At 62.4% G+C, this 14,036-nt stretch overlaps 1 protein-coding gene across 5 annotated transcripts; it reads left to right on the top strand.

The window, feature by feature from the left end:
* The first annotated feature begins 57 nt into the window (after positions 1–57).
* CYTH1 (cytohesin 1) lies at positions 58–13,925 on the top strand. 5 transcript variants are annotated; one of them, XM_085522920.1, is made up of 13 exons: positions 58–137; positions 6,384–6,466; positions 7,291–7,355; positions 8,090–8,156; positions 8,295–8,413; positions 8,742–8,822; positions 8,931–9,043; positions 9,117–9,265; positions 9,343–9,454; positions 12,013–12,089; positions 12,258–12,329; positions 12,551–12,705; positions 12,834–13,925. In XM_085522920.1, the coding sequence occupies exons 1-13, from the start codon at positions 116–118 to the stop codon at positions 12,910–12,912; spliced, it is 1,194 nt and encodes a 397-aa protein (XP_085379046.1). In that variant the 5' UTR covers positions 58–115; the 3' UTR covers positions 12,913–13,925. The 5 variants fall into 5 exon arrangements, with proteins under 5 accessions (XP_085379046.1, XP_015735394.2, XP_085379047.1 ...); XM_015879908.3 differs by lacking the exon at positions 58–137 and adding an exon at positions 1,816–2,583; XM_085522921.1 differs by lacking the exon at positions 58–137 and adding an exon at positions 4,084–4,360.
* Positions 13,926–14,036: the final 111 nt, after the last annotated feature.

The raw sequence follows: 14,036 nt of genomic DNA, 5'->3' as shown, positions 1-14,036 counted from the left end.
ACGTATGGGAGTGGGAGGGGTCTGCGCTGCCCACGCCCACTCGCGTCACGTGTCATCGCCCTCTGCGGCCTCGGTGCCGCCGTCACGCGGGCGGGGCCGGAGCGACGGAGGCGGCATGGACGAGGAGGGCGGCTACGGTCAGTGCGGGGGGGCGCGGGGGGCACCGGGACGGGGGAGGGTGGGGTCGGCACCGGGGGAGCGGTGGGAGGGGCTGCGGGAGCAACGGGCGGGGCGGGGGGGGGGCTGCGGGACGGCTGTAGCACCGGGGCTGCCGCCGTCGGGCCGCGGGGCGGTGGTGCGGGGCTGCGGGCGGCGATAAGGCGGCTCCTCCCGGGGCGGGGTGTGCGGAACTGGGGCTCGGCCGCCGTGATGCCGCCCCTCGGAACCACCCCGGGCTGCTCCGGGACCGGCCGCTGCCGTTCGGCCTCGGCGTTTCTCCGGGGCTCGGCCCGACTCGTTCCCGGCGTTGGGCAGCGTCAATGACCGCGTTGATTCGGAGTCGTGCAGGTGGCGGCCCCACCACCAGCACCGTGTGTCGGTAGGGAGTAAATCCCGGCTGGTGGCACAGCTGTGTCCCCCCGTGTCACCCCATCCCCGGCACGGGGCGGCTGTCCGGGATCGGCCCGTCGGGGCGCCCCGGTTGTCCCAGCGCTGCGTCCCGGACTGTGCCCGGCCCAAGGGTAATCCCACAGCACCGAGGGATTACGGCTGGCGCTGCCCTGGAGGATTAAGGGATTTCTCTAAGCGGGGTTGATGCGGGCTCTGCAAAGCGGCTTGTGCTGGGGGCCCGCGGCTGGGGCAGCGCCGGGGTGGGCTGGGGGTGGGCAGCCCATTGCCAGCCCTGCTGTCTGGGTAGGACGCGGCAGGTACCTTGGTATGGGGTCAGTGATGCGCTTTGGAGGTGGTGCAGCCCTGCAGAGCGCAGCGGGGGCTGTGGGGACACGAGGGGGTGAAGCTCTGTGCATAGTGGGGCTGGGGTGAGCAGCAGGTAGTGTGGGACTGGGGGCAGACTGAGCTCAGGGGGTGGGGATAGTGGGGCTGCAGAGCATGCAGTGCTGTGAGAAAGGCTATTAGCCAAGGTAGAGCAGAGCAGAGCATGACGAGCAGCACTGCTGACACACAGAAATTGCATGGAGGCTCAAGCAGAGCCACACATCCCTGAGCTGTTGTTTCAGCCCACCCATGGCTCTGGGTGCACAGCACAGTGCCCTGAGCTGGGGCTGCAATGTGGAAGCAGAGACTGAGCCACAGTTGGTGCAGCTGTGATTATTGCAGCCCATTTCAAGTGCCCGTGGCTGCCCTCCCTGCACAGGCTCCCCCTGGCCCGGCCCTGTGTCCCTGCAGCTCCTCACACCTTTCACCTCTGCAGTGAGGAGGAGGCAGAAGCTGCTTTGCTTCCAAGGGAAGGGGAAGCAGCACAACTCAGTCATGGAGGTGATGAGCGCCTGTGAGCAGCTGTTCCCATCTCCTTCCCATCCATCCACAGCTGCTCCCAACACCAGGGTAACTCTTGCCTGTGCCCAGCCATGCCCCCAAGGTCCTGTGCCCATTCCCATAGCCCTTCCCCATCTGGATGCTATCTGCCCACCTTGGGGTTCTCCCAACTCAACTCAGCCCATTGCAGCAGGCTCCCAGCAGCAGTCAGGACCCAGTACCAGGTGCCGTCTGCAGGACACGGCCTCGTGCCCCGACAGGCTCTGCAGTCTGTTACTCACGGACGTGCCCCACGCTGGGGAATCACTCCTGCTCGGAGGAAGGGAAGGAGCTGTCTGTCCGGTTTGGGCTCCCTCGCTGCCTGTGGGGCTGGCAGGTTGGGGGCCGGGTGCGGTGGGGCTGAGTGCTGCCCCCAGCCCTGCTGGAGGCCCATAGCTCGGGCAGAGCCCCAGCTCCTGCTGTAGGAGCATCCCGGCTGCCAGGGCCTGGAGAATCATCTCCATCACAGCCGTGATGTGCCAGCTCCAGGCTGCCCGCTCTGCATTCCCAGGTGCCTGAATCCATTGTGGCCATACTGGGGAGCAGCGTTCCCCTGTTCCCCACAACTGGGGGCTCCCCACGCCTGCTCCAGCCCGTTGTGTTTCTTTATGCACCTTCCTTTTATGCAGGGAAGGTTGCTACGCAACCAGCGGCTCTTGATGCTTAAAGCTCTAATACGGTGGGATAAAACCGCTCTAAAAATACCCCCGCCGTCAGCCACCCAGGGGCCGGGGCAGGCAGGGGGGCAGGGGGGGGCCAGGCAGCCTGATGCCAGGGGTGCTGTTGGGAACTTCCCTACTCTGCGTCCTCCAAGTGGCTTTGAGTGCCCAGGAACACAGCAGCGTTCGGTGCCGGCACGGAGCGGGATTGGCTGCGACCGGCGCGTGGGCTCCTGCTGCTGGAGCCTCCCGCTGCCAGAGCTGCCTTCCCCTGCTCCAGGAGGAGCAGGGACACCCGGGGCAGCCCCAGCTGCAGGGAGCTGCTGTGCGGTGCCCTCCTGCCCTCAGCCTGCCCCGGGGGAGCCGGCACTGCGCAGCATGGGGACGGTCAGCGAGCTCTGCGCCTCCAGCTTCCAGGCCTTCCTCTGCCCCTCTGTGGCCGCCACGGCAGGTAGGTGCTTTGTGCCCCATCCCTGTCCCCCCCAGCAGACGAGGTGCCCGTAGCTCTGGCTCCATATGGCTCACGCTGACAGCAGCACACAGTCCCAGTCATCTTGCTGTCTTCTTCCACCGTGCGCTGCCAGGCTTGGGCCCCCCTGGGCTCTGGGTGCAGCTTGTATTGCACCACATTGCTGGGATGGGAAGCCCATGGGAGCACAGTGGGTTCACGTGGCACAGTGAGATGTGTTCAGCAGCTCCTTGCTCTCTTACCCCAGCGCTGCTGTGGGTGATGCCCTCACTGCTGCCCTACTCGGAGCAGGAAGGAGCATGCGTGGCTGTGAGCACAGCTCCAGCCCACGTCCTCCAGACAAAACCTGGCTGGGGCACCCTGACGCCTGCTGTGTCACAGCTGCCACCGTGGGCTGGCAGTGCCTGTGAGCTGCTGTTGTCTGTCTGCAGGCTCCTGCTCCCGAGCTGAGACCTGGGAATAGAGAGTAAGCAAAGAGCACATGGGGTGCACTCCTGGCACCCTTGCAGGATGTGGGGCTGTAGGAAGGCATAGCGCAGTGAGGATGGATGTGGCTCCGTTGTGTGCCCCTGCTGTACTCCAGCCCCGCAGCCAGGCTGGGCTCTGTGCTTAGGGGGTGCAGGAGCCTGGAACTGGTGGGCTGGGTTCCTTGCTGGGGGCAGGGCTGCTCCAAGGGGCTGAGAACCCCGGGCAGCCCTCAGCTATGGGGTGGGGTTGGGGGATTCTATCTTGGAGCCGCCCTATGCCGTGCTCCTGACGCACCTCATCTGTCTGTGGGGAAGAACAGGGCTGACGCAACCCAGGATGTGCACACAGCACAGTGAAAACAGGATGTGGTGCACTGGGGCAGGGGCAGGGCAGGAAGTTTCTTGGGGCCCCTCAGCAACCCCCCCCCCAGCAGTGGGGTGCAGCAGGAGCCCCATGGTGGAACCCACAAGCAATGCCCTGTGGTCAGCAGCCCCTGCCCTGGGCTGGGGCATCCCTGTGGTCTGTTCAGCTCTGCTTGTGGATGGAGCTGTGCAGCAGGAGGGCTGTGTCCCCGCAGCACAGCGTTCAGCTGGAAGGCCAATATGAGCCTCTTTTTAGCCCCTTCTTCCCTGAGCTTTCCTGGGAGATGCTCTGGATGCTGTTTTTCCATCACACGCTGTGGAGCAGGATTTAGCTGAGTCAATGTGCTGGAGCTCTTGTGGTCTCCCCGGGCAGCTGCAGCGGGACAGGACCTTGCTGAGGGCTGTGCTGCTGCAGGCATGGCCCCATTACAGGGAATGAGAGCAGGTGGTCCTTACAGCCTACACAGGCCCTGAACCCACAGCTGGGGGGGGATATGGCTGGACAGTGCCAGATCTTCAGGGCAGGGTTGGGGCTCTGGATGGGGTGGGAGAGGGGTCCCTGGTGTCACCGCCCTGAGCTTGGGACGTGCTGAGCCGCATGCATCCTGGCAGCCCCCGAGGAAGGAAGGGCCGGGCCAGCTCCAGTGCCTGCAAGGATGGGTGGGCGGCAGTGACCCTGGGGGCCGAGGAGGGGGCGCGGGGCTCTGGCTGCACAGGAACCGGGTGTTGCTGGTGCCAGTTCTCAGCCGGGCTGCGATGACGCCTGGCACAGCGCTGAGCTCATTGGCCTGGAGCTGCCCTGACTCACCCAGGAAGCTCTGGGAGGGGGCAGCTGTTGGCACCCCAAAGAGCAGCACCTCTGCAGCACTGTGCGGACGTGGGCAGCGGGACACAGCCCAGCAGGATGGTCCTCGGGGTGCAGGGCAGCGGTGAGCAGACGGGCCTGCGTGGGGCAGTGGGTGGGAAGGAGGCACGTGGGGCTGAATGCGATGCAGAGGGGCTTTGTGTCTGTTCAAGGCATGGTGTGAGCGGGGTATTTGCTCCTTGCAGCCAGGATGGAGCCTTGCCATGCTCCTCGCTGCCCTGGGGGTGAGGCAGCAGCTCCCCTGCATTGCTCTGCAGAGGTTGGGGGGATGGCTCAGAGTATTGGTGCTCTGTGGTTTGTGCTGAGAATCCTTGCACCCAGCATGGCGGCCTGGGATGATAGCCTGGCATGGGATGATAGCCTGGCATGGGATGATAGCCTGGCATGGGATGATAGCCTGGCATGGGATGTTAGCCTGGCATGGCTGCTGGATTTGGTGTTCTGCTCCAGCCCCCTCTTGCAGCCTTGTGCAGGCTCAGAGGTTGCTGCAGCTCCACTCGGTGCTATGGAAGGGTTAACGCCTGCGTCCTTCGCTGAGAAAAGCTCTGCGTCTGGGGTTTCTCTTCCTCCTGCTGCTGCTGACACGGCTGGGCCATGTCACGAGTGCTCTCCCAGCACAGCATCAGGCAGGCTGGGGGGGGGGGGGGGGCTGGGCTTTGTGGCTGCTATGAGTCCCTCCGAGCCCCTTGCCCACACTGCCCGGGGGTGGGCAGAGGCTGCGTTCCCCCAGGGCTCTGTGCACCCACCGTGTGCCAGCACCGCTCTGTCGCTGCTGCAGCCTCCCACCCATCCACCCACCCTCTGTGGGCCTGGGAGGGCTGCGGTCTGGCATGGAATTTCACCTCCCACGCAGCCCCACGCTGCAGCTCCCAGCAAGCTGCATCCTGCAGGGTGCTGGACACAACTGGACCGGGGAGGCCGTGCTCCGGTGGGACCGACTCCATTCCAGTGCTGGGGAGGGTTTGTGCAGCCTACGGAGCAATGCTTCTGGCATTGTTGGCATAGATAGAGTTCAGAACCTGGTGCTGTAATATCGGGAAGTGTTCCATCGAGTCCAGAGGGATCGTGTCGCAAGCCGAGGCTGCTGCTGACCTTTGCAGAGGGGATTTCTCTAAAGGAGGAACCTCAGCAGAGAAGGCGAGTGGAATGAGGAAAGTGCTGAGCTGGGACATTCGGTCCGTGTGAGCGCAGCCACCCCAGAGGCACCGTGAGCCCTGGAGAGGAGGGGGGAACGGCGCTGGGAACGGAGAGCAGACGGTGCTGGGGTGTGAGAGAGGGGATGGAGGGTCCTGGCTGTTGGGTTTCCAAGGAGTGACAGACTGAGGTGGACCTGGGGCAATGCAGGGTGGGATGGAGGGGGCAGTGGGCACCTGGGGACGGGTGGGGGGAGGATGGTGTGGGCTGCTTTGTGGTGCGGGCACTGATCTTGGAGCCTTGGTCATGGCCTTGTTGTAGGATGTGAGCTGGAAGGTGATGGCAGGGGTAGGCGGGGGCTGTGGGGGTGACCTTGGGAACAGGAGCAGCGGGTGCCACGTAACCGCAGAGCGGGAGGTCACGGGCTGGAGAGCTGCAGGAATGTCACCCATGAGCTGCAGTGTGAGGGGGGGACAATGGGAGCGTGCGGCTCAGCCCCGGCTGCTGTGGGCCAAGCAGGGCAGCCAGGTGTCCCCCCGTGCAGTGATGTGTGTTGGGGTGCATTGGTTCACCCCTGTTCCAGCACAGAGTAGGCACCAAGGGTGGCCTGGAGCCAGCTCTCTCCAGGGTTTACCCATTGTGGCTGAGCATTGCTTGGGTGGCTCTAAGTCCCATTGTGGTGCCATGGCCCCGGTGAGAATAGGGGCCAGGGTCTGCAGTGGCACCAGGGGCTGGGCCAGAACTCGCTTCCTCAGCTTATATCAGCAGGAATCTGTGGGGCCAGGCTCCCCCCAGCCGGGGAGCACAGTGTCCATTGCATTCCTTGCGTGCTGCTGGGGGTGCTGGGCTGTGTGCAAGGCTGGGGCTCACTGGATCCTCCAGCAGCACCACGTGCCAGCTGCTGGCAGGAGCCTGGAGTGAGTGATTCCTTGTGCTGTCCCTGTCCCTTACAGTGCCCAGTGACCTGACCCCAGAGGAGTGCCAGGAGCTGGAGAACATCCGCCGCCGCAAGCAGGAGCTGCTGGCTGACATTCAGGTACAGCATTCAGGGCTGCTGCATGCACACCCACATCCCCATCCCTGGCTGTCCCAGGTGAGGCCTCTTGCTTGAGCCCAACCCCATCCAAGGACCCTCACCTCACTCCTGGCAGGAGGGGAGGAAGGAAGAGAGGCTGCTTTGGATGGGGCTGCCCCACAGCTGAAGTGTCCATGCAGGAGCTGTGGTCTGGCACTGTGCTCCCATCCCCTGTCCCCTTTCCTTGCCAGCTCCTGCTCCTTTCTGCCTGCAAAGACTCTTGTGGAATTTCTGGGGCAGAAAATTGGAGCTGCTGGGAATGCAGGGCAGGGAGAGCTGGGCCCAGGGGGTCAGCAGCTGCTGCAGGACCCCGTGATGTGCTGCCCCATCCCTGGCAGGGGCAGCCCTTCAGGGAAGAGCTCCAGATTACACTTTAGCCTGTGGCCCAGGCATTAACATCTCCTGTGCCACCCCCCTGGCACAGGCAGAGACTGTGCTTCTGGGCCGGGGCATTGCCCTGGCGAGTGGCTGTGAGGTCAGCGCTCATCTGGGACGCTCATCCGTCATGTCCCTGATTAAGGCAGCAGAGGCTAATTACTGCCATATGCTGGGCATGATCTAAAGGGATTAGGGGTAATTTTGTTAACCTTTTTGAATCTCTTGCTTCCTGCACGCAGAGTGTGGTGGTGCCCCAGGAGCTGCTTCAACCCCAGGACAGCACTCGGGGGGAGCTGTGGGGGCCTGGGGCCTCTGGGGGGAGTAGTTCTAGGGCTGTCACAATCCCAGCTCAGTCTGTGGGGTGCCCTGCATTCACCATTGGCTCATTGTGTGCTCTCTCCACTCAGAGGCTGAAAGATGAGATCGCAGAAGTGACGAATGAGATCGAGAACCTGGGCTCCACGGAGGAGAGGTGAGCGCCATGCTGTGCTGCTGGCCTGTCCCGTGGGTGCTGCTGCTCCTGGCTTTCCCAGACACTCTTAATTCCTCAGTGCAGTTGCAGGATCCCAGACTGAATTGTTCCTCCAGAAGTCTGTTTTTCCAAGGCTCATCCCCTGTCTGGCCACAGAGACTGACAGACTTTGTTATTCTGGGCCAGCACAGGCAGTGCCAGCATGGGATTAGGGGGTCCTGGTGGGAGCTGACTTGCTGTGTCACTTCCAATTGCCCTCAGATTGTCCCCAGAGCCCCAATGCAATGCCAGGCTGCCTCCCCACAGGCAAAAGGAGGCTGCTGGGGTGGTCTGCACAGTGCAAACCCAGGTCAGCTCCATACTCAGGGCCTGGCAGCATCAGAGTGAAGCAGGAGGGGAGCTGAGTGCCAGGTGCTGCATTTGCCTCATGCAGGTTGTGCCCAGTTTGGTGCTGTGGAGCCTGTCAGGGGTTGAGGAGCTTTGCTCTTGATCACATCCACACAGGACAAGAGGCTGGGAGGAAGAATCCAGGGCTCCTGAACTTCTCTGGGCAGTTCTCTAGCACAGGTTGTGGGTGCCCAAGGCCAGGCTGCATGGGGCACTAGGTAGCTACGTCTGGTGGGGGGGGAGCAACTCCAGCCTGGAATGGAACTGGGTGATTTTTCATGTCCTTTCCAACTTAAACCTTTCTATTACTTTCTTTTTGACGCTCAGAGCTGTTTTATGTCCTGCAGGAAAAACATGCAGAGGAACAAGCAGGTGGCAATGGGCAGGAAGAAGTTCAACATGGATCCCAAGAAGGTACTGGGGGCTGGCATCAGGCTCTGCAGGGGGTGCTGCATACCATGGTCCGGGTACTGAGCCGAGCAGAGCCAGGAGAAGGGAATAGCATGAAGGTTGGAAGCGTGACCCGAATCAATGCCTCTTTCTCTGCTTCAGGGCATCCAGTTCCTGATTGAGAACGACTTGCTGAAGAACACGTGTGAGGATATCGCTCAGTTCCTCTACAAGGGAGAGGGCCTCAACAAGACAGCCATTGGAGACTACCTGGGTGAGAGGTACGCAAGGCCTGGAGCAACTCGGTCCCTGTGCAGGAGGAGATGGTGCAACCCTTGCAGGTTGCTGCTGGGCTGGGCTGGCTCCAGGGCCCCCAGCTCTGGACATCAGGCTCTGGGTCTTCAAGTGGCTGCGCCAGCCCCTTGCTGAGTGCCAGGGTCTGTGGCTGGGCTCTTGGAAAGGCTGCTGCGTGCAAACCTGGCCATAGGATGGCCCATAGCCATAGGTTCCCTATCCTGAGTGCAGAGAGCAGAGCGGGGCAGGGGGCCATGCGGCAGTCACAGGACAGGCTGATCACACACACCTCGTGCTCTGGCTTTGTTCCTGCAGGGACGAGTTTAACATCCAAGTCCTGCACGCCTTCGTGGAGCTGCATGAGTTCACGGACCTCAACCTCGTCCAGGCATTGCGGTGAGCCGGGGGCCGAGCGGGGCCGGGCTGGGCTGTGAGCTGTGTGCCCTGCAGGGCCCTGAGGGCTGGAGGATGCAACCAAAGCAGTGCTGTGCCTGCTGTCCTCAGGCAGTTCCTGTGGAGCTTTCGGCTGCCGGGAGAGGCACAGAAGATCGATCGGATGATGGAGGCCTTCGCACAGCGGTACTGCCAGTGCAACCCTGGCGTCTTCCAGTCCACAGGTGAGCACAGCTCCAGCCCTGTGCCCAGCTCTGTGCCCTGCCTTGCACCTGACCGTCCCCTCTGTCCCCGCAGACACCTGCTATGTGCTCTCCTTCGCTATCATCATGCTGAACACCAGCCTGCACAACCCCAACGTCAAGGACAAACCCACAGCAGAGCGATTCATCGCCATGAACCGTGGCATCAACGATGGGGGGGACCTGCCTGAGGAGCTGCTGCGGGTAAGGGATGGGATGCAAGGATTCAGGGCTGGGGCACAGCGGGCTCACAGAGGTGACACCGTGTGTGGTTGTACCAGAATCTCTATGAGAGCATCAAGAATGAACCCTTCAAAATCCCAGAGGATGATGGCAATGACCTCACACACACCTTCTTCAACCCTGACCGGGAGGGCTGGCTGCTGAAGCTGGGTAAGTGCTGGCATCTGGATGGGTGCAGCCTGGGCAGGGTCTGGGCTGAGCCATGGGTATGATGCCCACAGACTGCCTGCACGTGGCTCTGTGGAGCACAGCCCTGCCAAGAGATGAGGGGCTGCAGCCATGAGCACAGCCCGCATGGACAGTGTCCATACCTCTGTCCCTCCATCGGCCTCGCATTGAGCAGCAGGAGCAGAGTTGCTATTGGAGAGGCCCTTTGCTGCAGCCACGTGGGCTCCCAGAGGGATTCTGCCTGGAGGCTGCTGTGCTGAGCTGGTACCTGGCTCTGGTGTCAGATCACAGAGCTGGGGGTGCTCTGCACAGTGGTGGGGCACAGCAGGGTCCCATCAGAGCCCCAAGGAGTGAATGGCGAGCTGCCCCCGGGCTGCGTGTCCCCCTCCATGCCTCAGAGCTGTCCCTGCCTCACCTTCCCACAGCATTATCACCTCCGCATCCCGGCTCCACATGCAGGCAGCGTGCATGGCATCCCTGCTGCACAGCCCGGCACTTGCAGACACGAGCCTGCCCTGCCCCACACCCTGCCCCACACCCTGCCCCACACCCTGGCTCCTGCAGCTTCTCATCTCGGCACCTCCTGGGGACCTCTGCCCGGGTTGAGGAGGGGGGGTGCTGGCAGGAGCAGGGGCTGCAGGGCCTTTCTATGGGCTCTTGCTGAGGTTGGGGCTCTGTCCTCTCACTGGGGGGAGTTTTTGCTCTGTTGCCACCCCTGCGAGATGGGATCAGGACCTTATCCCTTTCCTTTCAATGACCAACACAGAGCCCTGCCTGGGCACTGAACAAGGTGCTCCCTAGCTGTGGGGTGGGGGTGTGAGGGGCCATGAAGAACCCTAAGACCCCTGCCTTTGTGTCCCCATAGAGCCCGGAGCTCTGCTTGTAGAAGGGTCCCATAGCATGAGGGTGGGGGCTGCTCAGAGCCAAGGACACCAATAGTGTAGCAGAGAGGTGCCATGGCCCCCCTCAAAGCTCCCCATCTGCAGCCCTGTCCTGCTGACACACACGGCTCTGTGCGGGGTGAGGGGGGTTCTTCGGGGTTTCCTCTTTTTTTTTTTATTTTATTTATTTTATTTTTTCCTTTTTGTTTTAATTTTCTTTTCTCCCTCATTTGTATGTTTCCATGATTTTGGCTCTTCCTTTCCTTGTCCCCCAACTCCAGGAGGTACGTACCCCTATCCCCTGTACCCCTTTTATCCCCTGCTCTGCTCATGCCTCTGGGGGCTTCGTTTCTTTTTCGTTTTTAATCGCTGGCGATTAGTCTCATTGCTGCTGCTGCTAACCACCGCACCGCCCGGGGGGACCTTGCCTGCAGGGGACAGCCCCACACCCGCAGCCACCAGGGCAGGGACGTGGCTGCTGGTCCCTCTGATGCCGAACGCTCCCCGAGGTGTCCCGGTTCCCTCTGCTGCCCTCGGTCCCATCATAGGGACAATTGGTACTGGTGTGTCCTCAGACCCATCTGCAGCGGGTCGTGGCCTCCAGTACCGTGAGGGATGGGGCTGGGATTGTGGTGTTTCAGGGCATTCAGGAAGGACCTGCAGCTGGCTGGGTGCAGGGCTCTGTGCAGTGCTGCAGCTCATGGCTGTCCTGGTGCTGGGCGCAAGTGCTGCCCTGGCTCAGCCTGTGGGCACACTCTGGGCAGCCTCAGGGCTGTGCTGGCTCTCGGTGCCACACGGTTCCTCCTCCAGAGCCCTGCCATGTTGTCACCTGGTGAGGCTGTAGGCTGCAATGAGGGTTTGGTGGGGGCTGGAGGGCATCAAGCCTCCTTGGGTTGTGGGGTGGGCTCGGCTCAGGGCGAGCAGGAGCGGGGGGGCTTTGCTGGGAAATGCCGGCCCTGCCTGGCTGTGGGGCAGGGAATGGGGTGTGCAGCCTTTCCCAGGAGCGGGCACTGACTGTGGTCGGGTTAATGGGTGGGCAGTGGTGTGGGATGGGGGGGGATATGAGGCAGGGATCTCCCTGCAGAGCCGGACAGGGAGAGAGGAAATGAGCACATTCCCCTCGTTGCACACATTGCTTCTTTGTGGGCAGCATGGCCTGGGCACCCATACAGCAGCACTGAGCAGAGCAGCTGGTGCTTGGAGCGTGTGGGGGTGCGGGGGCAGAGCGAGGCCCAGCACTGCAGCACTCTGAGCCTGGGGGGGAGCAATGTGCAATGGCAGTGCTGGGTGTAGAGCTCCCTCCAGCCACAGCTCGCATGCTGCAGCACCGAGCTCTGCTTTGCCTTGGCATCGGGCTGTGCTGCAGGGCTGGAGCTGCAGCTCCTTCTGCCGCACATCAGTGCTTGTAAGCAGGCACGGCAGCGCTCCCATCCCTGTCCTCCCACCTCCCTCTGTCTCCATCCTCATCCGTCTGCTTTCCGCTCATGCTCTCGCCCTGCCGGCGTGCTGTGTGCTGCCTGCTGCTCTGCGCTGCGGGCTGCCTGCATCTGCTTGTCTGTGTGCGTCCGCCTGGGCTGCAGCACTGCTGTGCCGTGCCGTGCCATGCTGTGCCATGCAGCAGCACCAGGGCTGCCCCCAACCGCCTCTCTCTGCTCCCAGGAGGAAGGGTGAAGACGTGGAAGCGGCGCTGGTTCATCCTGACCGACAACTGCCTTTACTACTTCGAATACACGACGGTCAGTGACCTGCATGGGGGCTGGATGTGGGCTGGGGACCCTCGGGGGTCCCATGGCCCTGTGGGTGTGGGATGCAGACGTGGCACAGAGTGCTGGGAGCACTCAGCCCTTCCTATGGGGCACTGCTTGGAGGTGTCTGTAATGACAAGCTCTGCTTGGCCCCATCAGGATAAAGAGCCACGTGGCATCATCCCCTTGGAGAACCTGAGCATCCGTGAGGTGGAGGACTCCAAGAAGCCCGTGAGTGTCCAGCAGGATCCTGCAAGGCTGGAGGGTGGGATAGGGAAAGCCAGAGGGCCCCACTGTGGTGGCAGGGCACAGCTGTGGGGTGATGTCACAACATGGCCCCATCCTGCTGTGCTGGGTGTGCAGCCCCACTGCTCTGCACCATCCCCCCCCAGCCCGGGGTGCCCCACTGCCCTCGGGGTGGGGGCTGTGTCTGAAGGGGTTCCTCCCTGCAGAACTGCTTTGAGCTCTACATCCCTGACAACAAGGACCAGGTGATCAAGGCGTGCAAAACGGAGGCAGACGGGCGGGTAGTGGAGGGGAACCACACCGTGTACCGCATCTCAGCCCCCACACCTGAGGAGAAGGAGGAATGGATCAAGTGCATCAAGTGAGTGCTCTGCGGGCCATCCCCTGCTGTCAGGGTGGGGGGCAGCACATCATGGGAGCCATGTGATGGGGGGAAAGGGCTTCCCATAGGGTACAGCTGCTGGCTGACACTCTCTGCTTCCCCACCAGGGCAGCCATCAGCCGGGACCCATTCTACGAGATGCTGGCTGCCAGGAAGAAGAAGGTATCCTCCACCAAGAGGCACTAGCAGCCTGGCAAGGCCGCCATGCCCCTGGCAGCACCATACCTCCATCCCCAGGGCTGCGGGGCTGGGGCTCAGCACGGCCCTGGTGCCAGGACCCAGCTTCAGCTTTGCAGTTTCTTTACCGTGGGGGGAGGGAGGGAGCAAGGGTATCTCAGTGCCATCACCACCTCGCTTCCAGACAGCTCCAGGCTGCAGCTGGGACTCCCTTGCACACAGTCCTGGGGTTGGCTGTGAGATGAGAAGTGCCACCTGTGCACATTGCCCTCCCCTCCCATCTTAGCAGCCCAGTGCTTGCCCGGCATCCCCCCACTGAGCTCCCACTGAGCAGCTTCCAGTCCTGGGCAGCGTGAGCTGCAGCCAGTGGGATGGATCAGAGCCTGGCCAAGGGGAACCCAGCATCCCCATGTTGGGGACAGGCTTCTGGGCCCCAGCACTCGTGTCCTGAAGCACTTGAGGTGTCCCATCCTGGAGGAGAAGGCTGGCAGCTGTGGGGTGCTGGAGGCACAGGGCAGCCCCGGGGCAGTGGCAGCACTCCTGGCCCTCGTTGTAGCGGGCTTGGGGTGCCCTCCCCAGCCATGGGGTGCTGGAGCTGGGGGAGGCTGCAGTCCCATGGCACTGGGCTGGTGCTGCCCTGCCACATCCTACAGCCATGAGCCCCTCAGTGCCGGGTGGGGACGGCCATTGTGAGCTCCTGTCCCCAGGCAGGACTGCACCAAGGATGGCTGCCATCAGGATGTGGCCCCACTCCTCTGCCCCACAAACACCACGGCCATCCCATTCCCCAGCCACACGCACAGGTCCGGAGAGGCACCTGGATCAGTATTAGTCTATTTATCAGAGGTGTAAATATTCCTGTATAGTTTTCTCCTTTTAGATTATTTTGTATGTAGGGGTTCTGTGCAGAGGCTTCTCTGGAGGGCGCCGTGTGGCAGGATTTTATATTCCTTTGGGTTATTTGGTTTTTTTTTTTGCCACGGCCTTGTAAACTGCAGCCAATAAACACCGAACTGCGCTCACTTGTGTCCTCCTGGGCTTTGTGGGTGGGGGTCTGGGCCGTGTATTCGCTCCTCCCAGTTGTCTGGGGGGGCAGTGGATGGGGGGCTGCAGTGGGGCCGTGGTGGGCAGTG

The sequence above is a fragment of the Coturnix japonica genome, chromosome 23, assembly GCF_054131305.1.
Source record: "Coturnix japonica strain WE chromosome 23, WE-NBRP24, whole genome shotgun sequence".
In the NCBI taxonomy this organism is placed as follows: Eukaryota; Metazoa; Chordata; class Aves; order Galliformes; family Phasianidae; genus Coturnix; species Coturnix japonica.
This window is presented reverse-complemented; position numbering and strand designations above follow the sequence as displayed.

What these genes read in the sequence shown, in the direction of transcription:
- CYTH1 (XM_015879908.3), top strand. Translation starts at nt 2,082, where the DNA reads ATGCACCTTCCTTTTATGCAGGGAAGGTTGCTACGCAACCAGCGGCTC. An exon ending in CTGGGCTCCACGGAGGAGAG is followed by an intron (nt 7,356 to 8,089) that starts GTGAGCGCCATG and finishes TATGTCCTGCAG; the next exon opens with GAAAAACATGCAGAGGAACA. An exon ending in GGAGACTACCTGGGTGAGAG is followed by an intron (nt 8,414 to 8,741) that starts GTACGCAAGGCC and finishes TTGTTCCTGCAG; the next exon opens with GGACGAGTTTAACATCCAAG.